Source organism: Procambarus clarkii, chromosome 19 (assembly GCF_040958095.1).
Source record: "Procambarus clarkii isolate CNS0578487 chromosome 19, FALCON_Pclarkii_2.0, whole genome shotgun sequence".
Classification (NCBI taxonomy): Eukaryota; Metazoa; Arthropoda; class Malacostraca; order Decapoda; family Cambaridae; genus Procambarus; species Procambarus clarkii.
The window spans coordinates 11,571,471-11,598,988 of NC_091168.1; the positions used below are offsets into that span (position 1 = coordinate 11,571,471).

Here is a 27,518-nt window from a genome sequence, read left to right on the forward strand (position 1 = left end):
TCCGCTTATGTGGATCAGGACTTCAATTGGCTCTTGAGCCTTTAAAAACAAGGCTCTTGTTTTTAAAACTTCATGTACAAATTTTACTGACTTATCATGTTCTTAGTTTCATACTCGCTGTCACTTTTGAGTAATTTTCATTGCTTGGTGAAATTCACACGCCTTTTCCACGAGCAGCCAGCCTGCCACTGGTTTCTTCATCACCTCACGTCTGTTTGTACCACTCCCACACTGCGTTATCAACACTCTCCACCTTTGCTTTACTTACTACCTTTCTATTTTATATTGCCTTATCACTTTCACTTCTAGAGAAATAGTAAAAAATGATAGGTTTAGCCTTAAGAAGATCAAAAACAGTACTTTTACTAATGCCATATTCAACGCACACGACACTTCTCGGGACACCGCTCTCTACCTCCTTAACCCTTAAAGTGCGCATCACTTCATATGAAGTGTAAATCGTTTTACCAGTCAACTGCGCTTCACTTCATATGAAGTGTATGGGTACCGCGCACGATTTGAATGGCCCGCGGTGTAGCTGGGGGTCCCATACGCTGCCCAGGGGCTCTAGTAAACAGGGGCCATTTTGAAAAAAATTCCCGCTCACGATCCGAAGGCATGGGAGGCCTCAGTTTAGCGAGAGTCACCATGGCGAGCGCACGGTCAAACGCCTCACGGGCACGCACCACTCAGTCCCTCACCCCAGAGCAAATAGCCCACGAATTATTCTCTGAAGGTGAAGAAAGTGTGTTTGACGATTCAGACAATGATGAGGATTATACACAGTTGTCGGGTGATAGTAGCAGCAGCAGTGAAAGTGAGAATGACCGCCATGCCATGGCGAGGCCTATACGCTCACCGATGCCTCCTCGCCCAGTTTCTACCCCAATTCTACCACGACCTCACAGTTCCTGTGGATATTTTCTGTTTGAGGGTGACGAGTCAGAGGGAGGTGACTCCTTTTCTGGGTTTAGTGACTCAGATCAAAGTTTTATTGAGCCTGTGGCTGGTACCAGTGGTGTAACTGGGCGAGAAATTGTCGCGTCAGCAGCATCTCGCCCGGCCAAGTGCCACCGCATGGCACCACATGAGGGACCAAGACCCTCGTGTTCACGTGCATCCACCTCACGTGCACCCACCTCACGTGCACGTAGCCGCCGTGCTTCTCGCAGACGGTATTCAGCTCCTGGTCGCCGGTATGCATCGCTTCCTCGCCGTCTTTCCTCTGCATCTCGCAGGACGCCTGGTGTACTTGAGTGGAGTGATGATGACGATTTTATTCCTAATATTCCTCACTTTGACGATAATGATGTAGGGATTACAAACCTTTTCCCTAATCAAGGTGAGGACATGGCTGAGATGGAATATTTTACAGCATTCTATGATGAACCACTCATGGAATACATTGTACACCAAACGAACCTGCATGCTGCTTACCTGATTGAGAGGGAAATCACAGAATTTTCACGACTGCAGCGTTGGAAAAATACCACAGTGGCGGAAATGTATGTGTTTTTGGCACTCTGTTTGTTGATGAAGCACTGTCACAAACATGCAATAAATGACTATTGGAGCAAGGACAAGACAATACCAACACCTTTATTCGGGAAATATATGTCACGAGACAGGTTTCAGATACTCCTCAGGTGTCTACATTTTGGAAGTGTTCAGGACCGAACACCTGATGATAGACTGTGGCGAGTGAGGCACTACATGAACGATGTTATTGGAAAATTCAGAGATTTTTACGTACCAGCACAGAAGCTGGTGGTTGATGAATCTCTCATACTTTTCAAGGGACGTGTTCCATTCAAACAGTACATTCCCTCAAAACGAAACCGATTTGGCCTGAAATTTTTTGTTCTTTGTGATTGTGAGACAGGATACGTGTTACACATGATTCTGTACTCGGCTAGTGATGTAGACATTCCCGGTAACGACGAACATGGATTCTCGGGGAGTGTAGTAATTACCTAAGTGTAATTACCTAAGTGTAGTTACAGGATGAGAGCTACGCTCGTGGTGTCCCGTCTTCCCAGCACTCTTTGTCATATAACGCTTTGAAACTACTGACGGTCTTGGCCTCCACCACCTTCTCACTTAACTTGTTCCAACCGTCTACCACTCTATTTGCGAAGGTGAATTTTCTTATATTTCTTCGGCATCTGTGTTTAGCTAGTTTAAATCTATGACCTCTTGTTCTTGAAATTCCAGGTCTCAGGAAGTCTTCCCTGTCGATTTTATCAATTCCTGTAACTATTTTGTATGTAGTGATCATATCACCTCTTTTTCTTCTGTCTTCTAGTTTTGGCATATTTAATGCTTCTAACCTCTCCTCGTAGCTCTTGCCCTTCAGTTCTGGGAGCCACTTAGTAGCATGTCTTTGCACCTTTTCCAGTTTGTTGATGTGCTTCTTAAGATATGGGCACCACACAACAGCTGCATATTCTAGCTTTGGCCTAACAAAAGTCATGAACAATTTCTTTAGTATATCGCCATCCATGTATTTAAATGCAATTCTGAAGTTAGAAAGCATAGCATAGGCTCCTTGCACAATATTCTTTATGTGGTCCTCAGGTGATAGTTTTCTATCTAGAACCACTCCTAGATCTCTTTCTTTATCAGAATTCTTTAAAGATTTCTCACATAATATATAGGTTGTGTGGGGTCTATGTTCTCCTATTCCACATTCCATAACATGACATTTATTAACATTAAATTCCATTTGCCAAGTGGTGCTCCATATACTTATTTTGTCCAGGTCTTCTTGAAGGGCATGACAGTCATCTAAATTTCTTATCCTTCCTATTATCTTAGCATCATCAGCAAACATGTTCATATAATTCTGTATACCAACTGGTAGATCATTTATGTACACAATAAACATCACTGGTGCAAGAACTGAACCCTGTGGTACTCCACTTGTGACATTTCTCCATTCTGATACATTGCCTCTGATTACTGCCCTCATTTTTCTATCAGTCAGAAAATTTTTCATCCATGATAGAAGCTTACCTGTCACCCCTCCAATATTTTCCAGTTTCCAGAACAACCTCTTATGTGGAACTCTGTCGAAAGCCTTTTTTAGGTCCAGATAGATGCAGTCAACCCAACCATCTCTTTCCTGTAATATCTCTGTGGCTCGATCATGGAAACTGAGTAAATTCGATACACAGGATCTTCCAGATCGAAAACCATACTGTCTGTCTGATATTATATCATTTCTCTCTAGGTGTTCTACCCATTTAGTTTTGATTAGTTTTTCCAATACTTTCACTATTACACTTGTCAATGATACAGGTCTATAATTGAGGGGGTCTTCCCTGCTGCCACTTTTGTAGATTGGAACTATGTTAGCCTGTTTCCACCCGTCTGCTACGATTCCTGTACACAGGGATGCCTGAAAGATCAGGTGAAGTGGAATGCTGAGCTCAGATGCACATTCTCTCAGAACCCATGGTGAAACGCCATCTGGGCCAGCTGCTTTGTTCTTACCGAGCTCCTTGAGCATTTTTTCCACTTCGTCTCTAGACACCTCTATGTGTTCTATGTTGTTCTCTGGAATTCTTATTGTATCTGGTTCCCTAAAGATTTCATTTTGTACAAACACACTTTGGAACTTTTCGTTTAGTGTTTCACACATTTCCTTTTCATCTTCCGTGAATCTATTTCCCATTTTCAACCTCTGAATATTATCCTTTACCTGCAATTTGTTGTTTATGAATTTATAGAATAGACCTGGTTCTGTTTTACATTTGTCCGCAATCCCTTTTTCAAAATTTCTTTCTGCCTCTCTCCTCACTGCCGTGTAGTTGTTTCTCGCATCTTTGTATCGCTGGTATGTTTGGGGGTTCGGCCTCTTCCTGTATTGATTCCATTTTTGTGTCTTTCGGTCTCTAGCCCTCTCGCAATTTCTATTGAACCAATCCTGTTTCCTAGTTCTGCATCTCTGTTTTGGTATAAATTTTTTTGTGCCTTTTTCATATATTTCACAAAACTTGCCATACATCTCATTCACTTCCTTGCCTAGCATCAAGTCTGTCCAATTATACTCACTAAAAAAATTTCTAAGGTCACCATAATGTCCTCTCCTGAAGTCTGGTTTTTCAACTGCTTCAACCTCCTTATTTTCTTCCAGCTTATAACGCATTGCATACTTTATTCCCAAAAAGACATGGTCACTTTTACCCAAGGGAGGAAGGTACTGAATGTCAAATATCTCTTCCTCCTTCCTGGTAAATATCAAATCTAGCATGGAGGGAACGTCCCCTTCCCTCATCCTCGTAGCTTGTTTAACATGTTGATACAAGAATGTTTCCAGGATGAGGTCTACAAATTTACAGGTCCAAAAATCTTCTGTTTTAGCTTCATATGCTTCCCAGTCTATGGATTTCAAGTTGAAGTCACCGACTATCAACAGTCGTGATCTATCGTTATCCGCTCTCGCTATAATCTCTCTCATTATTGTTATAAGACCTTCACGTTTACTATCTAGCTCCTCCTTTGACCATGTGCTGCTTGGCGGTGGACTATATGCATTTATCATCATTAGTTTATCATCCTCATAGCAGATCGTGAAGACCATCATGGCTCCGTGGATGAACAAGGGACACATTTTATACACAGATAATTACTATACAAGTCCCTTGCTAGCTCGGTTCTTGCTAGAAAATAGAACTGGATTGGTTGGTACAGTAAAGCCACAACGAAGGGAAATGCCTGTGTTTGACAACGACATTGCAGTTGGTGAGTGTCAGAGAAGGAAAAGTGATAACATTCTGTCAGTTCGGTGGAAAGACAAAAGAGAGGTGAACTTGTTGACAACAATTCATGATGGAACAATGGTGAACAGTGGGAAAGTGAGCCATAAAACAAACGCACCACTATATAAGCCAGACTGTGTTTTAGACTATAATATCAACATGCGGTTGATTGATAAATCAGACATGATGATTGGCACTGCAGAGTGTGTGCGGAAGACATGTAGGTGGACGAAAAAAGTGTTCTTCCATCTTGTGGACATGAGCATGCTGAACTGTTTCAACATGTACCTTGTGAGAACTCGACGTAAGCCCACTTTCCGTGACTTTGTATTTGATGCTGCAATACAGTTATTAGGAAAGTTTGCAAAAGATGTCCCAGGTATTCAGCGGCCCATCATAAACCCACTGTTGCAGCATGCTGGTACTCCACGCCTCGCTCACACTGAAGGCTTCCTAGCACACAGACTCAAGTATTTGCCACCTGGTGTGAAGCGTGCAATAGCCCAACGTGATTGCTTGGTGTGTAAAACAACGACACGTAGAGACAAGAAACGGAAGCTTGTGCAAACATGGTGTGAAACGTGTGGTATCCCATTATGTGCTGTCGACTGCTTCAATGACTACCACAGTCTAGAAATCTTCTAAGTGTGCTTCAAAGTGTGTATAGCGTGTGCGAGTGTGTAAATATGTAAACATATAAGCAGATAGCGTGTGCGTGTGTGTAAATATATACAAATATAAGCAGAACATACAATATAATAGACTGTAATGACATATTATATTGCCGTAATTGAAAACATTTGTGTGCGCCTGTGTATACTCAAATATGCAACAATTATTGATACAAAATATGTTCAAACAGTATTTGAAACACAATTAGTGAAAAAAAATTAGATAAAATGCGCTTAGACATTGTAAATAAATAGCGCGAAAATATATTTGTGGCAACTCTGGCTGTTTGAGGACCGCGCGCAACACCTTCCGGGCGTGTACTGCATGAGCGAACATGCAGATTGTGACGTCATCACCGTGCTTCTCGGCTCTATTGCAACAAAAGTAAGTACAATAGAATTTTATTTTTATTTTTCCCGTGATCAGTGAACAGAACTTAACAGATTAGCAAAAAAAAAAAAAATTTTTTTTTTTCAAAATGACATGCGCCTGTGCGGATGGCAGGATATTAGACCCCGAGCATGTTAAGGGTCAATTATTTCAACTTTCTTCTCAAATGTCATCACTGACCTCTTTCTTTTACGTAACCCGCTTGTAGATGCTTTCACTGACACAATGCGTGCATTTGGAGTTGACATGGTGCACGGATGTTCCTTGATTGTGCTGATATGTAAACCAAAGTCACAGAATGAACACTCCAGTCTCGTGATAAATTCAAACAATGGGAACAATAGGCCGTGAATCTGCTACCCTGTGCGTCACAGGGTAGCAGGCACCAGAGTGGTGAAAACCCCCAAGTCAGTGGGCAAACTAAACCATCTCCCACCCACCCACCCACCCACCCACCACCACGGGCCGGCGCGACGCTTGGCAGACCGCTTCCTCACCTGAACTTGGTTCGTGTAGGGTAACCCCAACATCGGCCGGCGTAAAGCTTGGCGGACTACTTCCTACCCGAACTTAGTTCGTGTAGCGTGACTCCCCAACCCCAATCGGGAAACTGGAAGTTTCGGATAACTAAAGTTCGGGAACCAAGTGGTGCTCTGTAACAAGCAAATTGTCATCAAACCAACGTGCTGCTTGTTCACGCCGCCTCTCCCACCCCCACCCCCCAGAGGTGGAGGGGGAGGCCCTGCCAACCTGAGCCGACCACCTGCTCATCAGTTCGTCGGCTGAAGCCAGCTGGGGCTGACGTCTCCTCTGGCCTCATTTTCCTGTCAAGGTTTTACTCTGGTGGTTGTACCTGCTGTGTGTTGGGGCATTGGCCAGGAGAAACCGGTACTTCGGGCTGCATGCGCTTAGGGTTCTCTTTCCTAGGCGCCCTGTAAGTACTTCCCATGGGTCTCAGGGTTATCTTCCCTGGGGCTTTTAGGTTTCATTCCCATAAGGATTGCTGTCTCTTGTCTCCTTAAACATAATACAGGGTACAAAACACAATCAAATGTGCCCATAGTAGGAAAACAGCATGTAAAGAATTTGGGAATAATGATGTCTAACGACCTGAATGAATGAAGGAAGTGAATGAGATGTATGTCAAGTTTTGTGAAATATATGATAAAGGCACAAAAAAATTTATACCAAAACAGAGATGCAGAACTAGGAAACAGGATTGGTTCAACAGAAAGTGCGAGAGGGCCAGAGACCAAAAGACACAAAAATGGAATCAATACAGGAAGAGGCCAAACCCCCAAACATACCAGCGATACAAAGATGCGAGAAACAACTACACGGCAGTGAGGAGAGAGGCAGAAAGAAATTTAGAAAAAGGGATTGCGGACAAATGTAAAACAGAACCAGGTCTATTCTATAAATTTATAAACAACAAATTGCAGGTAAAGGATGATATACAGAGGTTGAAAAGGGGAAATAGATTCACGGAAAATGAAAAGGAAATGTGTGAAACATTAAACGAAAAGTTCCAAAGTGTGTTTGTACAAAATGAAATCTTCAGGGAACCAGATACAATAAGAATTCCAGAGAACAACATAGAGCACATAGAGGTGTCTAGAGACGAAGTGGAAAAAATGCTCAAGGAGCTAAATAAGAACAAGGCAGTTGGTCCAGATGGAGTTTCACCATGGGTTCTGAGAGAATGTGCACCTGAGCTCAGCATTCCTCTTCAATTGATTTTTCAGGCATCCCTGTTTATAGGAGTTGTAGCTGATGTATGGAAAAAGGCTAACATAGTTCCAATCTACAAAAGTGGAAGCAGGGAAGACCCCCTTAATTATAGACCGGTATCATTGACAAGTGTAACAGTCAAAATATTGGAAAAAATAATTAAAACTAAATGGGTAGAACACCTGGAGAGAAATAATATAATATCAGACAGACAGTATGGTTTTCGATCTGGAAGATCCTGTGTATCGAATTTACTCAGTTTCTATGATCAAGCAACAGAGATATTACAGGAAAGAGATGGTTGGGTTGACTGCATCTATCTGGACTTAAAAAAGGCTTTTGACAGAGTTCCACATAAGAGGTTGTTCTGGGGCCGGATTCAGGAAGGTACTTACGAAGGTTTTTCCTCTTAGCTAAGAACGTTTTCCGTCTTAGCGCCTTCGTGGTGGCTACGTCCGGATTCAAGTAACTACCCTAAGTGGAAAAACCTTCGTAAGTTCATTCCGGGATTTAAGTGTGGTTTCGACCACTCGTAGCTTTACGTAAACTGGATATAAGTCATTTTTTCTCTACTGCATAACACTGGGATCGATTTATGATATTGGAACAGGACCAAAATATTATAGCTGGTGAATCTAGTGAAGAGGAGTCTTTCGTGTTAGTTTTATATGCATTCTCTGCTTGAAACTTGAAGTAAATATGTGTTTGATGATAGTAGAATTAGTTTTATAATAGCAAGATATCTAGTGAAGAGGAGTCCTTCGTGTTAGTTTTATATGCATTCTCTGCTTGAAACTTGAAGTAAATATGTGTTTGATGATAGTAGAATTAGTTTTATAATAGCAAGATATTATACCCGTAGTTATTAAGTAAATAAACACTGGTGAACATGAAATATGAGAGAAGGTGATGAGCCCTGCCTGATGGGATCATTTACTATCACCAAATACCCCTGTTCACCTAGTAGTAAGGGTGTACCTTAGCTATACATACCCATTTCTAATTTATTTAGTTTGGTTTTATTTTGAAATTAAATCTGGGTGAGACATAAAATAAAAATATGCTGCACAAATGATGTTAGGTAAGGAGAAGGGTAAAAATGTCACAAACTTTATTCATTGAATACTTAAAGCTATAATTATGACTATATAGATTATTAAAAAAGAGAGAGGGAAGTAGGGGTCCAAGACCTCTTCCTGTTATACAATTTGGGTGTGGAACAAGTAATTATCAAAAGAAGGCACCATGCCGGGAAGGCTATGTAGCAGTAAGGCAGTGAGGTGAGGCAGCTACTTATTTGAGAAATGCTTATTTTATTTACCTTATAAGCTGAGGCAACTTATTTTATTTGAGGAATACTCAGCTGATTCCTCTACATTTAGCATGGAACAAATTTGTGTCCAAGACCTCTTCCTGTTACTCAATTTGGCTGTGTATAACCAAACTAGAAGTGCTCTACAAATCAAGGGACCCAGAATGTGGAATGACCTCCCGAATCATGTCAAAGGCTGTACCTCTCTCAACCAGTTTAAGAGTTAAACCAAGTACTGCCTAATTAACTCCATGTAACCTAACTTACCTCCTAAATGTCAACCCATGTCTTGCTATTTTTTAAACAATGCTGTTCACCAACATGTGCAATTGCTGATTTATGCTATGTTAACCCCCCTTTCTGTGGGCAGCCCCTACGGCTCCCTGGAGCTTATCGGGCTAATGTATGTTATGTTAGACCGGGACATTAGCTAAGGAGTTCAGACCTACCAGGGACCAGCGCCAGAACCTGGCCCCTTCAGAGAGGTTTCAGGGAGCAATGGCCCTGGAAAACCCCATATGGTTGGGGGTTTTCCTTATCTGCCATCGACCGGGGTTAGGCACCCAGAAAGGTAGGCGTAACAAAACAAACCCCACATGGTAAGAAACTACAACAAAAACCGAACAGAGAGGTAGAAACTCCCTACAATCCCAAGGAAACTAGCAAACAAGCAAACATCACACTTTACTGCCGCGCCGATCGTCCGCGCAGCCCTCCCCACCCCGGGAGGGGGGGACCCCGGACCTACCAAGCCGGCTGCCAAGCTCCAGTTCGTTTGCTAATGTCAACCGGGATTGACGCTTCTCTGGCCTCAGTTTCCTAGGCGGTGTTTGCCTTGTGTGGCGTTCACTGCCGTGTGTTGTGTTGTGCGGTGGCCAGGAGTACTTCATCAGTGCCGGGGCTGCATGTGCTTAGTGGCTGACTTCCCTAAGCGCCCTGTGAGTACTGCCCTTGCGTAACAGGGTTATCTTCCCTTTGGCGTTCGGGAACCATTCCCGTAGAGGTTCTTGCTGCTCGGCATTTGCCTCGCCCTTGGGGCCAGCTGGGGCTTGGGGCCCTTGTTTGGCCCTTGGTAGGGATTGGTATTGTGCTGGTTAGGGCGTCAAGGTGTTGCGCAGCCTGCCACCTAAGCGGCGGCCGGTTTCTGTTGCCTCTGGAGACGGTGTACTTTTGCGGGGTTTTTCTTTTGTTTTTCATTTTTCATGCCTGGTGGGGGTCTGCTTAAGGTGGTTATAGTTCCACTGGTAGTGTTTGGCGGCCCTCTGCTAGGCCCCCGTGATTGTACACGTCTCAGGGATTTTCAGTGCTATAATCTACCCTCTTGTTATGTTTGGGTTTCTTAACCGGTTAGCAACACCTTGCCCGGGCTTCCCGTAGTTGTTACCCTACGGGCCCTGGAAACCCCTGTCTGAGCTCGGGGGACCATTCAATGTGTCTTCCGGGTTCCAACCCGTCTTGTACGGGATCGTTGGTTGCTGTTCCCTTGTCTCCGGGTGACAGTCGCCATTTTTACCTCCGTCATGCTGCCTGTTGGGTCACTGACACCTTGACCCGGAGTCTTGCGAGTGATTCTCTGCTTGTTCTCCAGTACTCTCCTGATGTTATTACTGTTCAGAGTACAGGCGGCATCCGTGTTGCAAGCTAGGTTAGGTTGCTGCAACATGCTAGGTTGGTTTCCCACTCGAATGCCCCGTGGCCGCCCCACTTGGTTAGGTGCTGCTCGCCCCTTTCCCTCCATGTTCCTGGCTCCGGACCATCTGCGGGTTTCGGGGTCGGGGCGGGGTTTAGTTGCGGCAGAGACTCGGGCGGTTTTCGGGGGCTGCCCCGTTTGGGTTGGGGACGGAGGTTTGAGCCTGTGCCTCCTGCCAAGGCGTCTGGGTCTTACCAGCGGCCCTTTCTTGTTGCCTTTCCCATGGACTCTTGCTTTTCTTTACGGGCGGAGGGCTTGGAGGACGGCTCTGCCCCAGGGCCTCCGTTGTTGGTTCCCGGGGCTGTGGGGGTTGCCTGCTAGCAGTTCTGGGGCGGTTTTGCCCCTTCCGGGGTTTGTCTGCTGTTGGGCGACGTTTTTCGCCCATCCAGTCTGCTAGCTTCCCACATTTGCTGGCGTGTTTTTGTGTAATTAGCGTCAGTCACAGCCCCTGCTGGCGGCCATTTTCGTCTGCTGGTTTCCCGGCGTGGCCACCAGGGCAGCGGTGCGGTTTGTTTACATGCGTCTGGGTGTGCGAGCGAGCATCTCTGGTGAGTTTTCAATTTTTTTTTTCAGGGTTTTTGTTCTCCTGTTGTCGTTTCTTTGTTTTTCTGGTGTTTTCTTGCCGTTGCCTGTTCCTCTGGTAACGTTTGGGTGTTGATTTTGGGTCTGAGCCCATGGGTTTAGGCTCAGTGCCCCTGGCTGGTATGCTTGCTCCCACACCTTGTCCCTCGGTTTTCGGTCTGTTGGGTCCGTTTTCCCAGGGGGTTCTGCTGGGGGCTGTGCTTTGCCTTTCAGTGGTGTTCTCCGCCGGCAAATGTGGTGGTTTGGGCTCCCCCTGGTTCGATTCTGGGTTCCTTTGGGTTCCTTGGTTTCGTTCTGGAGGTTTCTTCCTCTTGGGCCTCCTTTTGTGGGTTCAGGGGACTTTGTTTCCTCGTGTGACCCGGTTCTGCCTTTTGGAGTTCCGGGGTCTTCCTGGCTTGTAGACTGATCTTTTTGGGTCTTGGCACATGTTGTGGTTGTGCTGGGACTTTGCGGTTTTGCTGTCGAGGTGGGCCTTTTGATGCAGTTTTGTGCCTTCTTTGCCTGGCCAGCGTAGTGCTCTCTGCCCACTAGTCGGCGACTTGTACTTTTACAATATATGTCCTCACCTAGTTGTGCTGGCGGGGGTTGAGCTCTGGCTCCTTGGTCCTGCCTCTCAACCGTCTATCAACAGGTTATAGGTTCCTGTGCCTCTTGGGCTCTATCATGTCTACATGTGACATTGTATGGGGGTCAGCCTCGTTACTTGTGTGTGGAGTCACCACATTACTTCCTAGTGCTTTCCCGTTACCATTCTGACACTAAAAAAAAAAAAAAAAAAAAAAAAAAATTCTATCTGTGGCTCTTTTGGGTACTCAGTTTCCACCTGTGTCCCCTAGTGCGTGTGCCCCTTGTGTTACATAGCCTGTCCTTATCAACCCTGTTAATTCCCTTGGGTATCTTGAATGGGGTGATCAGGTCTCCCCTCACTTCATCTTCCGGCGACGTGTGGTTTCTTTCCCGTAGTCTCTCCTCATGACTTGGGTGGTGTACTTTTTCTTTCGGAAGGGGTTCTGTTCCCTTCTCTGTTGACTGGGCGCTGGGGGAGCAGCTTGCTCTGTTGCCTCTCGCTTGGTCCTGCTGTTGGTGGGTGCTTTGGGTTGTCTTCCGGCCTCTGCTGGCGTCGGAGGACGGCTTCTCCCCCTTGGGGGGGGTTCAGAGCTGGCAGGGTGGGCTTCTTCCCCTGCGCTTCGTCATTTCCTCTTCGTGGGTGCGTGGGGCGTGGTCGATCCGCCCCATCCTTCTGGGCTTCCCGTCTGCTCTTTGCAGTCATGCGCTTTTCTCGTCTGCAGTTCTTCTGGACTTCTTCAGTCTGCGCCCTGGATCCTCTGCCCTCCTCGGAGGACTGTTGTCTCCTGTTCGGATTCTGTTGGGGCCGGGTGCATGGATGGTGGCCCTGGACCTCCAGGTCACTTCTTGGCACGTTCCTCTCCAGTTTTTCTGGGGCTAGCACGGTTGGTGGTTGGGGTGGGTGGTGGGGTGGGGTTTGCTGTTTTTATTGCCTTCCCCATTTTGTAATGGGCACTTTGTATACTCTCTGCATCTTTACCGGATCTTAGTGCCCTGTCTGCGTCTGAGATTCGGTGTCTGGCCTACCTCGACGACTGGCTGGTGTGGGCTCCCAGTCAGTCCGCTTGTCTGCTCGCCAGGGAATGGTTCTTTCCAGATCGCTGGGTTTGGTTTCCTGGTGATCTGGAGGTTTTTCCATCTGTTTCCGTCCCGGGTTCGGACCTGGGCCTTGTTTAAGGCTCTTGGGCCCCTCATTGTCTTCCCTCCAGAAGTGTTACTGCGGCTGTGGTCCCGTCTTTGGCTGTTCAGGAGGGGGTCCCGGGTTGCTCAGAGGTTGCTTGGGCGGTTGTGCGGGAGTCTGCACTTCGGCGTGCTTGTCTGCCCGCAGAGTCGGGTTTGGCTACGGCGTCGGTTGGTTCCTGCGGAGACTCCCCTTCCACCTCTTGCATTCCTTGGGTTCCTCCGGGGATCTTGTGTTGGTGCTGCGTCACCAGCTTCCTCTTTGGGGTTTTTGGGGTTCCGTGCCTTGGCACCTCCCCGAGCCTTCGCTCAATGTGTTCACGGACGGGTCGTCTCTCGGCTGGGGCTTTGTGACCAATGCTCACCAGGTCGGCCAAGGTTGATGGAGTCTCTCTGTCCGTCGGGCTCACAGCACGGTTCAGGTGTTCATGGCTGTCTGGTTTGCACTTCGGAGGGTTTGGGTCACTAGGTACTCTACCATTCAGCTCTGTTTGGACTGTTCTCTGGTGGTTCTTGCCGGAACCACAGGGGTTTGGCTAACCGTGTGGTTCGTGTCCGGGGTGTGTCCTGCGTCCTGGCGGACAGCTGTCTCGGTTCATTCCTCTTCGTGGGTTGGCCAGTCATCACCGATTCATTTTGTTGGCTCTGTCGGGCATATGGACTCCTGGCCATGAACGTCTTCGGGTCGGCGTGGTCTAGGCGTCGCCCATTTTGTGGCGCCCTTCCCACCTGCGAGGACTTCACGGTGGAGGCTTTCGACAGGACTGGTCGAGGTGGGGGGTACCTGTTCCTCTTCTCCCGGTCCAGCTGTTGCTTCGGGTTCTGGCTCGGTTGCAGCCCATTCCCACGAGAACAGTCCTTATGGTTCCATGGTGGCCGGCCCGGCCTTCTTTTCAGACGCTGCTTGATAGGCGTCCGTACCCGGGGCGTTTTTCCTGAGGCTTCGCCTCTTTCAGCAGGCCGAATCGGTCCTTCCGTGACTGGTTCGGCCTTCTCCTTGGCTCTTCGCGTCTGGTATTTTGACGCGGGTATCACCATCTCTATGGTGTTCAGGTGGCTTTGTTGATGGTGTCCCACCTGCGAGCTTCGTCTTGGAGACAGTATGACGTTTCTTACGTTTTCTCGTGTTTTGTTTCCCCTCCGGCCTGCTCATGCGTCGCCTGAGCCATCCTGGTCCTTGTTCAGGGTGCCTTCTTATCTTCCCCTCAGTTTGTGGTAGCCCCTTCGGTTCAGTTTCCTGCTCTTTGGTACTGGTGGTAGCTTTATAGGTGTGCAGCCTTTCTCAGTCCTGGCGACGGTCGAGACGGCTGCTTTCCGGAGGGGTTCTTGGGGTATTGGTACTTGTTTGGCTTGGCCGGGGGGTGCGTCCTGTGTTGTCCGGTTGTGCTTTTTGCTGTTGCCGGCGTACCGTGTCTGGGGATGCACTGTGGTTGATCCGGTTCCTTCGTTCCCTGTTTTCAGGGCTCGGGTCTCCCAGGTCGTCCGCAGTGTTTTCCTTCTTCCAGCCTGCGGTCTGTCTTTGCGCCCATGCTGTTCAGACGTTTGCAGCTTTTGCTGCTGTATTGGTGACGTCTTGGGCTCATTTCGGGCACAGGGATTTGTGGGTCGTGCAGGTTTTTGGCCGCCCATCCATATGTGCGTCTGTTCTTGGGCGTTCTTGTTGCCTTGGGTCGCAGGTTTGCGACCGGTTGTCTTGGCTTTGCGTTGCAGAGTTTGTGGCGGCCTTCTCCCGGGTTAGCCCTTTCTTTTCCTTCTCTTTGGGTATGAAGCTCCAGGGAGCTGTAGGGGCTCCCCACAAAAAACCAGCGTTGAATGTAATGAAACGCCATTTTCTGGGTGAGCCCCGGAGGCTCCCTGGAAACCCTCCCTCCCACCGGTCGGCGGTTTTTTCGCGTTGGTTGAAGCTTAGCTTCCGAACTGGAGCTTGGCAGCCGGCTTGGTAGGTCCGGGGTCCCCCCCTCCCGGGGTGGGGAGGGCTGCGCGGACGATCGGCGCGGCAGTAAAGTGTGATGTTTGCTTGTTTGCTAGTTTCCTTGGGATTGTAGGGAGTTTCTACCTCTCTGTTCGGTTTTTGTTGTAGTTTCTTACCATGTGGGGTTTGTTTTGTTACGCCTACCTTTCTGGGTGCCTAACCCCGGTCGATGGCAGATAAGGAAAACCCCCAACCATATGGGGTTTTCCAGGGCCATTGCTCCCTGAAACCTCTCTGAAGGGGCCAGGTTCTGGCGCTGGTCCCTGGTAGGTCTGAACTCCTTAGCTAATGTCCCGGTCTAACATAACATACATTAGCCCGATAAGCTCCAGGGAGCCTCCGGGGCTCACCCAGAAAATGGCGTTTCATTACATTCAACGCTGGTTTTTTGTATTTTTTATTCCTTCTTTCAACACAATTTATACCTAATCCCGATTACTATTAAGTTTTAGTCTGTGTTTTTTTCCCCCACACCTTGCCCGAAATGCTATGAGTATTAGTGGCTTTAGGTATTGTATGTACTAGCTCTGTCTATAAATCCAACATTATGTTTGTAAATCAACTGTATGTACTTTTCCTGAATAAAATGTATTTATTATTTATTTTTTAATCAGTAAGTATTAAAAGAAGGCACCAAGCTGGGAAGGCTATGTAGCACCATTGTGTGTAACAATAAACCAAATTTTTTTTAACAAATAATGCACCTTTATGGGAAAACAAATCCTGTCAGCTGTAAAAATATTGATTCAGTTATTTAAATGAAAAATATAATGAAAGAAATATTACTGGTTTATTTTTATCCTATCTTTTTGTACTGTACAGTATATCCAAGGAAGTGAAAAATTGAGACATAATGCACAATTTAATGAATGATTAGCATGGCTTAGCAGTTCAAAAGAAATATGACTATTACTTATCAACATGAGATCTTAATGATCATGATTTAATAAGGATAATACAGTACTGAATTTGTAATAATACAAACTATAATTTAAAATCTTTATTACTGATTTTTTTTATTAAGAAGATTAGGTATACACAGCAATGTGCTGCTACCCTATTCTATATGGAATATTACACAGTGTAGATAAAAAACTAGCTATAAGTTTATCTAATACTCCCATCTCACAGGATGGTTAGACATACAGTACTGTACATGGAATCAATTTAGAAAATACCAGCCTCAATACAAAAAACAAATCAACTCTGACTAAACAACTCTAAGCAATTTTCACAAGAGGTAAGCACTGAATCATGGAAACATTATATTATAATTACTCTTACCAGTTTCTACCAGACTCCTCTCAAACAATGTATTTTTAAACATGTTTAGGTATACACAGCAATGTGCTGCTTCCCTATTCTGTATAAAGGACCACACAGTGTAGATCAAAAACCAGCTACAAGCTCATCCAACATCCTCACCTCACAGGATGGCCAGTCATACATGGAATTAGGAGAGAACAAAATACTTAATGCTGATCTATTAGCCTCCACTGGCAAAATCTGGGTGCAGCACAAGAATATCTTCCAATATTCCTGAGTGTATGAAGTAATTACAGAGCTCAAAATACCTCATACCATTTGGTATGAAGTCACTGATAACAAGACAATCACAGATATAGTGTTGGAGAGTATGTTCTCTCAAGTAGGACTGAAAACAGATGTTTTTTTCCACCAAGAGGGCTATAAACCCATGGAACCGCCTACCCGCTGAAGCCGTAAATGCCAAATTCCAGCTAAAAAATATCATTAAGACAATTGGTGGGCCCTTTAACAAGCCGCCGGCTTTCTGTCCTCTTCGAGGCCACTAGATAGTTAGTGGCCCTTGGGTAAATTCAGTAAATATATACAATAATTGTCAGCGCATCTTCCGAGCAACAAAGACAGCTACACAGTATCTCTTAGAATTACGTAGGTAAACAACAAATGTAACATATTTGTTTACTACAATGTCGGTGCTGGCTGTAGAAGTTGAAAAAACATTGTTTTACTTCGAAATATACTAATTTTATAAGAAAATTCGACGTAAATAGGAGGCAGTAGAGCTCCGATAAACCAGCGCTAAATCTTCAATATGAAGAATGTTGCTGCTCTCTGATTGGCCAAACGAAACACAGTAGTGACCTCTATCGGCACGCAGGTGCACCAACAAATTTCTTCCTAAGTGGACCTTATTGAATCGCACCTAAGCATCTTCTTAGGAACCTTCGTAGCATACCCACTTACGAAGAAATACACAGAGCTTCCTGAATCTAGGTCCTGGAAACTGGAAAATATTGGAGGGGTGACAGGTACACTTCTAACATGGATGAAAAATTTTCTGACTGATAGAAAAATGAGGGCAGTGATCAGAGGCAATGTATCGGACTGGAGAAATGTCACAAGTGGAGTACCACAGGGTTTAGTTCTTGCACCAGTGATGTTTATTGCCTACATAAATGATCTACCAGTTGGTATACAGAATTATATGAACATGTTTGCTGATGATGCTAAGATAATAGGAAGGATAAGAAACTTAGATGATTGTCATGCCCTTCAAGATGACCTGGACAAAATAAGTAGATGGAGCACCACTTGGCAAATGGAATTTAATGTTAATAAATGCCATGTTATGGAATGTGGAATAGGAGAACATAGACCCCACACAACCTATATATTATGTGAGAAATCTTTAAAGAATTCTGATAAAGAAAGAGATCTAGGGGTGGTTCTAGATAGAAAACTATCACCTGAGGACCACATAAAGAATATTGTGCGAGAAGCCTATGCTACGCTTTCTAACTTCAGAATTGCTTTTAAATACATGGATGGTGATATACTAAAGAAATTGTTCACGCCTTTTGTTAGGCCAAAGCTAGAATATGCAGCGGTTGTGTGGTGCCCATATCTTAAGAAGCACATCAACAAACTGGAAAAGGTGCAAAGACATGCTACTAAGTGGCTCCCAGAATTGAAGGGCAAGAGCTACGATGAGAGGTTAGAAGCATTAAATATGCCAAAACTAGAAGACAGAAGAAAAAGAGGTGATATGATCACTACGTACAAAATAGTAACAGGAATTGATAAAATCGACAGGGAAGACTTCCTGAGACCTGGAACTTCAAGAACAAGAGGCCATAGATTTAAACTAGCTAAACACAGATGCCGAAGAAATATAAGAAAATTCACCTTCGCAAATAGAGTGGTAGACGGTTGGAACAAGTTAAGTGAGAAGGTGGTGGAGGCCAAGACCGTCAGTAGTTTCAAAGCGTTATATGACAAAGAGTGCTGGGAAGACGGGACACCACGAGCGTAGCTCTCATCCTGTAACTACACTTAGGTAATTACACTTAGGTAATTACACAAGGAAACAAAGCCCCCAGAACCCACAAAGGGGCCCAAGAGGAAGAAACCTCCGGAACGAAACCAAAGAACCCAAAGAAACCCGGAATCGAACCAGGGGGAGGCCAAACCACCACATTTTGCCGGTGGAGAAACACCACAGAAAGGCAAAGCACAGCCCCCAGACAGAACCCCCTGGGAAAACGATCATAACAGATCGAAAACCGAGGGACAAGGTGTGGGAGCAAGCACAACAGCCAGGGTACACTGAGCCCAAACCCCAAGGCCCAGACCCAAAACAGACAAAAAGGAAAACCCGGTGTAAAATCAACACTCAAACGTTCCCAGAGGAACAGGCAAAAGCAGAGAAAACAATAAAGCAAAATAAAAAAACCTGAAAAAGGTGAAAACTCATCCAAGAAGCTCGCTCGCACACCCAGTCCCATGTAAACAAACCGCAACGCTGCCCTGGTGGCCACGCTGGGAAACCGGCAAACGAAAATGGCCGCCAACAGGGGTTGTGACTGATGCTAAAGATACAAAAACACGCCAGCAAAAGTGGGAAGGAAGCAGACTGGATGGGCGAAAAACGCCACCCAAAAGTAGAAAACCCAGGCAGGGGCAAACCGCCCCAGAACTGCTAGTAGGCATCCCCCACAGCCCCGGGAACCAACAACAGAGGCCCCGGGGCAGAGCCGTCCTCCAAGCCCTCCGGGCTTAAAGAAAAGCAAGAGTTCATGGGAAAGGCACCAAGAAAGGGCCGCTGGTAAGACCCAGAAGCCTTGGCAGGAGGAACCGGCTCGAAAACCTCATTCCCCCAACCCTGAATTGGGCAGCCCTCAAAAAACCGCCCGAGTCTCGGCCCCAACTAAACCCCGCCCTGACCCCGAAACCCACAGACAGTCCGGAGCCGGGAACAGGGAAGGAAAGGGGCGAACAGCACCTAACCAAACGGGGCGGCCTTGGGGCATCCGAGTGGGAAACCAACCTAGCATGTTGCAGCAACCTAACCTAGCTTGCAACACGGATGCCGCTTGTACTCTGAACAGTAATAGCATCAGGAGAGTACTGGAGAATAAGCAAAGAAAATCTCTCGCAAGACTCCGGGTCAAGGTGTCAGTGACCCAACAGGCAGCATGACGGAGGTAAAAGTGGCGACTGTCACCCGGAGACAAGAGCACAGCAACCAACGAACTCGTACAAGACGGGTTGGAACCCGGAAGACATTCAATGGTCCCCTGAGCCCAGACAGGGGTTTCCAGGACCCGTAGGCTGACTGCTACGCGAAGCCCAGGCAAGGTGTTGCTAAACGGGTTGGAGGTAGCACTGAAAACCCCTGAGACGTGTACAATCACGGGGGCCTAGCAGAGGGCCCCAAACACTATCAGTGGAACTATAGCCACACTGGGCAGACCTCCATCAGGCAATTGAAAATAAAAACAAAAGAAAAACCCTGCGAAAGTACACCGTCTCCAGAAGCAACAGGAACTGGTCGCCGCTTAGGTGGCAGGCTGTGCAACACCTTGACGCCCTAACCAGCACAATACCAATCCTTACCCAGGGCCAAACAAGGGCCCCAAGCCCCAGCTGGCCCCAAGGGCGAGGCAAATGCCGAGCAGCAAGAACCTCTACGGGAATGGTTCCCGAACGCTCCAGGGAAGATAACCCTGTTATGCAAGGGCAGTACTCACAGGGCGCTTAGGGAAGTCAGCCACTAAGCGCATGCAGCCCTGGCACTGATGAGGTACTCCTGGCCACCGCACAACACAACACATGGCAGTGAATGCCACACACGGCAGTGAATGCCACACAAGGCAAATGCCGCCTAGGAAACTGAGGCCAGAGAAGCGTCTATCCCAGTTGACATTAGCTTATGACCTGAAGCTTGGCAGCCGGCGCAGTAGGTCCGGGGCTCTCCCCTCCCCCTCTCGGGGCGGGGAGGGCTGCACGGACAATCGACGCGGCAGTAAAGTGTGATGTTTGCTTGTTTCCTTGGGATTGTAGGGAGTTTCTAACTCTGTTCGTTTTTTTGTTTTAGTTTTTTACCATGTGGGGTTTGTTTTGTCATGCCTACCTTTCTGGGTGCCTAACCCCGGTCGATGGCAGATAAGGAAAACCCCAACCACAAGAGGGTTTTCCAGTGCCATTGCTCCCTGAAACCTCTCTGAAGGGGCCAGGTTCTGGCGCTGGTCCCTGGTAGGTCTGAACTCCTTAGCTAATGTCCCAGTCTAATATAACATACATTAGCCTGATAAGCTCCAGGGAGCCGTAGGGGCTCCCCACAGAAAAACAATCAAACAGACAAGTTAACTTTACTTTAGAGAACAAGAAATAAATGGTGCTGAAATTACTGAATACTAGGCTGCATAAATCTACCACCACACAGGGTAGTGTGAGAGTAGGTCCAGCAGTTGAGCACTGAGAACATTCTGACTGGTGGTGGCTCGCTGGCTTCTATATATACGGAAAGTGGCCGTTCAGGTAGCGCTGGTGTCTCGATAATTGCAAGCCGGCAGGTACAAACTATCAAGGTGCTTGTTCACCCCAGTGGCAAGATCCTGGAGCCGCCAGGTGTGCTGGGGGTGGGGGTGTACAGTGGTGGAATATGGTCTAGATGTATAGTTGTTGTCGTTCTTGCTTGTTAATTCTCTATTCCTGAACATGCAGACGTTACATGGTTGAACAGGTGATGATGGAATAGGCTCAATCTTCTTTTCTAGGGAAATTCTGAATTGTGACAACTCCCCCCCCTCCCCCCCCCCAAAGCCTGTTCCTATTGCCTATTCGACTGCAGTGGAGTGTGGATTTGAAGTGGAAGAGTCCACCTCGTGGACTCAGGAGAGCACGTCGGCAACGACGTTGTCCGAGCCCTTGACAAAGAAAATTTTGATGTTCTGCAGATACAGGGCCCAGTGTACCAAGTGCTGGTGCTGGTTGTTGAACTGGGCCTGCTGCAGAAACTGAAGAGAATGATACTTTTAGAAGATGTTGAGGTAGCACTGCAGGACTCAGTGAAGTACAAGTTTGTTGGAGAACTGAGCCTGCTGAATGGATCGACGAGAATGGTGATCCGAAGACATGGTTCATTACATGCAGGGCCCAGCGTAGCAAGTGCTGGTTGTTGAGCTGGGCCGGCAGTAGGAACTGAAGGAGATTGTGATACATTATGTTCACACGGTGCTGCAGGACGCAACGAAGTTTGGAGAACTGAGTCTGATGTAGGGACCGAAGAATGTTGAAGTCCGAGAAGATGAGATTGTACCCTAGTAGATATGATGGTTCGTTGTGTTGCACGCCAGGCAGAATGTTGAGTGGCTCCTCTATGATGGTTGTAACTAGAGTACACGATCCCATCTCGTTGTGGTGTGATGGTGTTCCTATCGCCAGGGTGGAAGACGAAGGGTTTCCTAACACCTGGCGAGACAAGAATGGAATTAGTACAAGATAAAATTTTATGCCTTTCGAATACAATGGAAGGCAAGTTTGTCTTACAATATTTTAGCCGAGGGCTGATAAAGTTGTCTGGAGGAGCACGTTTATTTGGATTTGGTTCGTAGAGAGGAGGATGTTTCCTGGTGGCGGAACAGATCGAGTATTTAGAACCATGGCAGTCAAGCAAAGTACAACAAGAAGGATTAGACAATTCCTTGGAGATGTTGATTATCTTACACAGGTCGTTGAAAGACATGGTATCACACTTGCTCTGACTTTTCTGGGGATGTCCGCACTGCGGTCAGTGCTTCCTGAGGTGTTTCACAACGTTAGCAGCTGTACTGTTCTGAACGAAAACTGCTGTAGAAAACCTGGTGGTAGAACACGGGATATTACTTATATGCGTGTTACCTGAGCTTGTCTTGGACAGAGGTTCGTCATGGTGGTTGATGGAATGGCCAAAGGGCTCAGAAGACACTGATACCGTCATCAGTGGTGCCTTGAATAGAGGAGCGTTTAGATTACCTGTCATCTGAGACGTGTGGCAATTTCTCACAAAGTTTTTGACATCTCTAATCATACCTGGCCAGTAGTAGTTCTGTTTCAGGGCCTTGTAGTTCTTGTAGAAGCCGTGGTGTGAGTGAGATCAATGGACCAGACACAAGATATCTGGCCGTAGGCTGGTGGGAACTACCAGTTGGTTGATGTTAGCCCAATCGCCGTCGTCCTTCCATTTGCTGGGTCTGTATCTGCTGTAGAGTATTTGGTTCAATACAAAAAACCCAGGGATACAGTCTGATTGTGTCTCAGCCTGAAAGAATAAAGATGTTAAGGAGGGATCCTCTCTCTGCAACTTATGGGTCTCCAGCATGGTGTGATTCGGTGGGAGGCTCTGAGAATCTTGAGGGACAGCTGCAGCAGCTGGTTGCAGGAGTGTGGCTTGTGCGCGTGTCATTACCAGGACAGGATGGGAGACGCCCTCGGAATCATCAGTTGATGGGACCTCCTCTGCGCAAATTTCATGATAGGATTTTCCACAGATGAGTCACATACCTGGGGTTCTTCTGTAATGATGAGATTTGAAGGCTGTTGATCTTCTGCCAAGTCGTTGCCCAGGAGAAGTTGAACTCCTGGCATGGGAGTTCTCTCCTCCTGGCTTTTCCCGGATGGCGACTTGGACTTCACCTTGAATGAACGAACAATTCAGGCGGACTCTTGCAAGTGGATAAGGGGTAGTTGCAGTGAGGTCGGGGATGAGGACGGTCCCTCCGGTGTAGGTGACATTGGGTACAGCTGACTTGAGAAGTATCAATTGTAGAGTATCTGTGTTCCTCAAGATGTTCACTTTAAACCTTCCCTCTGAAGCTTCACCACTGACAGAGACAGTTCTGGAGTACAGGTGTCTGTTGAAGAGAGATCAGTGGATGAAACAGAAATATTCATCACAGGGTTAGGAATCTTATGAATTTTAGGAGGAGGTGATTTGGGCTTGGTCTCACTGCTGATCTTACAGTGAGGACTGGTACACTTTTCTATGGTATGCCCATAGTCTTTACAGTATTTGCAATACAACAAGGAGTTCACATTGCTGGTATTCATTTTTGCAGGACTAGATCAAGATGTCTTACTAGAAGGTGTGTTGGAGGGTACTCTGTGAAGGAGACTGTAAGAGTCGGCTAACTGTGCACATCTAGTGAGGTCAGTTTCTTCCTTGTCCACAAGATAGAGACGTACAGGAGTAGGCACTCGACGAAGGAATTCCTCCACCAAGATGAAGTTGATGAGCTCTATAAATGAGGAGACTTGTGCTGCTTCCAGCCACTTCATGAAATACCGTTTCTTATTATTAGCAAACTCTAGATAAGTATTAGCACTGGTTTTAAGGTAGTCCCTAAACTTTTGTCTGCATAGTTCTCTATGGAGAGGAGGTAAGCATCAAGCACTGCCTGTTTCAACAATTTGCAGTTGGTTTCTGAAGGCATAGTACTGAGGGTTAAGGCCTGTCAAATGAGACTTTATAAGTACAGACCACTGGTCTTCAGGCCAGTTGAGCTGGTTAGCTAGACCCTCAAATGAAGTAAAGAATGCATCTACCTCTGTCTCAACAAAAGACGGCATCAACTTAATTGCATGAGAAAGATTAAAACGTACCGGGAGTTTAGCTTCTGCTTCCTTGTGCTGATTGTGGTGCGTGGTTTCAAGGTCAAGCTCTTTACTTCGTTGCTCTAGAGCAATGGCGGCATGCTCTTTTTCATGTTCACGTTGGATTTTAAGTTCACGTTCTTTTACCTGAAGAGCTTCCTGTTCACGTTCCTTTTTGGAAGGCAGCTAGTTCCCTCTCATGTTCACATTGTATCTCAAGTTCACGTTCTCTTACCTGAAGAGCTTCCTGTTCATGCTCACGTTGGAGTTCAACTTATTCTTTCTGGAGGGCAGCTTCATGTTCTTTCACCTGAAGAGCTTCCATATGATGCTTACTTTGAAGTTCACCTTGTTACTTCTTTTTCTGAAGAGCTTCCTTCTGACGTTCGCGTTATAGATTGGCGAACTCTATCTTCAATTTCATGGCTGCCAAGGCGCTCTTATCTGCAATTAAGTGTTGTTCATGAGACTCAGATGTAATATGATCATTGTCTAATAGATGGTCCAAAATAAGGTCATGGAGATCAGTTTTAGTGGCTCCATGTGGGGCAGGGATGTGGTACTCATTTACAAGAGTTAGCAACTCCGTCTTGGTGGCACAAATTAGTGTGCCCACCTCATCTTCTGGAGCACATCGGAACGCGGCTAGGCGAAACACGGTAAATGAAATGATGGCAAATTATATGCAAAAAAAATACCTCAGATGATGTACCAAAATATGAGATGTCAGACGTACAGGATGACGTGGCAACTGTAAACTATCCTGTTTAAATTTAATAATCAAGGTTACATCAATTAACTTTAGTAATTGAATTGAATTGATTATTTAGATCAAAAGGTGAAACAAAATGTTTCGAGGACGTAGGGAATCTTGTACCTGGTACTCTATATGACGAGGATAAGGGCAAGAGGGATCCTACTTGAATTGTTGAAACAAAATTGTTTCTAAGGTAGTCCAAAAAATGTAGGGATTTCTTACCTGGTCTCTAAATGACGAGAACAAAGGTAAGAAGTTTCCTACTAAAACTAGATAGTACTTACAGAGTTATCACTCTTTGTGCTCTGGAAAAGATTGGTAACTCCCTATCTGAGTAAGTACCATATTCTCTGACCGATGCATAGGGGTGTGAAAAGTGTCAATTAATGACGAAAACTGCTGTATGGGTCCCAACCGTACAGCGTAGTCCTGAATGCTAGAGGAACTATGGCCCCCTTTGTCCTCCTACGTTCGGGTTGCAAAGAAGTAGGCGTATTAGCCCGGAGACAGACCAAAGTACTAGGGTACCAGATCCCCCCCCCCCCCCCAAAGGGGGGTGATCTGCCGTAATGAGAAATTCTCCTGTAGGGACGAGAATAAGGTGGAAATCACAGGATATAGCAAAGATTATTGAATAACCAATTACGAGTATGAATTTGGCCACAAAACATCACGTAATCCAAAGTCAATCCAACAGTCATAAATTACTACACCTGGAATGTAAATAGTATTAAGCACCATTAAAAATACTCAAAGTAGGAGTTCTGAAAAGACAAAGACAAACCTGTATTAAAGCCAAGTACAATTACAACAACTTTAAGTAAAGAGTCAAGGAGCATACCTGGGCAAGACTCCTTGGACAGGCTCCCAATTATATGTGATGGTAAAATGACTAAGAGCAGTGGCTTAAGGAAGATGGAATGCAATGCACATATAAAAAAAAAGTAAAAATAAAATAATATATTACTACTATGTTGACTTCTTCACGGTGTGGTAACTGCAGGATAAAGTACAAAGCATGGAAAAATGTTAATACTTATGAGAAAAAATATAACTGACAAAATTACAAAAATAAAAATATTCCCTCCAAGACAGGGCTATATTACAGAGTGCAAAAATAAAAAAAATAAAATAAAACAGACAAGTTAACGTTGCATTAGAAAACAAGAAATAAATGGGGCTGAAAATACTGAGTACTAGGCTGCGTAAATCTACCGCCACACACGGTAGTGTGAGAGTAGGTCCAGCAGTTGAGCACTGAGAATATTCTGACTGGTGGTGGTTGGCGGCTTCTATATATACAGGAAAGTGGCCGTCCAGGTGGCGCTGATGTCTCGATAATTGCAACTGGTGAGATCCTGGTGAGATGGTAACTGGTGACTCCAGGTGAGATCCTGGAGTCACCAGGTGTGCAGGGGGGGGGGGGGGGGGGAAGGGGTTGTAGAGTGGTGGAATCTGGTCTAGACGTATATTCTCTATTCTTGAACTTGCAGACATTACATGGTTGAACAGGTGATGATGGAATAGGCTCAATCTCCTTTTCTAGGGAGATTTTTGTGACAGTATGTATGTATTTATGTGTACATATCGGTGTATATATGTATGTGTGTGTGTGTATTTATATATATATACCTTTTCTTTCAGAAGGGGCTCCATTCCTTTCGCTGTTGATGGGGCGCTGGGAGGGCAGCTTGCTCTGTTGGCTCTAAGCTTGGTCCCGCAGTCAGTGGGCATTTTTTGGTTGTCTTCCGGCCTCTGGTGGCGTCGGACGGCTTCTCCCCCTTTGGGGGGTTCAGGGCTGGCGGGGTGTGCTTCTTCCCCGGCGCTTCGTCTTGTCATCTTAGTGGGTGCGTTTGGACGTAGTCAATCCGCCCCATCCTTCCGGGGTTCCCGTCTGTTCTCATGCAAACATGGGCCTTTGCAGATCTGTAGTTCTTCTGGACTTGTTCAGTCTGCTCCCTGGCTTCTTTGTCCTCTTTGGAAGACTGTTGTCTCCGGCCCGGCTTCTGTGGGGCCGGGTGCCTGGATGGTGTCCCTGGATCTCCGGGTCACTTCTTGGCATGTTCCTCTCCAGGGTTCTGGGACTGGCACAGTTGGTGGTGGGGCTTCATGCTTGCTGCTTTCGTTGCCTTCCCTAGTTTGTAATTGGCACGTCGTGTATTTACACATCTTTACCAGATCTTGGTGACCTGTATGCGTCTGCTCGGGATTCGGTTTCTGGCCTACCTGTACAACTGGCTGGTGTGGGCTACCAGTCGGTCTGCTTGTCTGCTTGCCAGGGGTGTGGTTCTTTCCAGATCGCCGTGTTCGGGGTTCCTGGTGAACTGGAGGACGTTCCATCTGGTTCCGTCCCGGGTTCGGACGTGGCTGGTTCTTGTATAGGACTCTTGGACCGCTTCTTTGCCTCTCCCTCCAGAAGCGTTGCTGCGGCTGCGGTCCCGCCTTCGGCTGTTTCTGAGGGGGGTCCCGGGTCACTCGGTGGTTGCTCGAGCGGTTGTGCTGGAACCTGAACTTCCCCGTGCTGGTCTGCCCACAAAGGTCGGGTTTGGCTTCGGTGTCTGTTTTTCTGTTTTGGTTCCTTCAGAGACGCTCCTTCTGCCTCTCTCACGATCATTGGGTTCATCCTCCAGGGACCTTGTGTTGGTGCTGTGTCGCCGGCTTCCTTTTCGAAGTTTTCGGGGTTCCGTACCTTGGCGCCTTCCCGAGCCTTCGCTCAATGTGTTCACGGGCAGGTTGTCTCTCGGCTGGGGCTTTGTGACCAGTACTCACCAGGCCGACCGGGTATGGTGGGGTTCGTCCTTCTGTCGGGCTCACAGCACAGTTCGGGAGTTCGTGGCTGTCTGATTTGCGCTTCGGAGGGTTCAGGTCACTCGGGGGTCTCCCGTCCAACTTCATTCGGACTGTTCTCCGGTGGTTCATTGTTGGAACTGCGGGGGTTGTCTTCGGTCCTTGCCTCTTGGGGTTGGTCCTATTGAGTGATTCGTTTGCTGGATTCTCGGGGTTTG

General features: G+C 46.5%; 1 protein-coding gene across 7 annotated transcripts in view; it reads left to right on the forward strand.

The window, feature by feature from the left end:
- The window catches only part of LOC123757411 (optineurin), a 490,032-nt gene that overhangs the window by 413,245 nt on the left and 49,269 nt on the right, over positions 1–27,518 (forward strand). Inside the window, exon 13 of one of the 7 annotated variants that reach the window (XM_069326933.1) lies at positions 23,222–23,309. The exons of the other annotated variants lie outside the window; for them this stretch is intronic. Coding sequence (XP_069183034.1) covers positions 23,222–23,294 — 73 coding nt within the window. The 3' untranslated portion in view covers positions 23,295–23,309. Of the gene's footprint in view, positions 1–23,221; positions 23,310–27,518 lie in introns of those variants that run through there. 7 annotated transcript variants of the gene reach the window in all.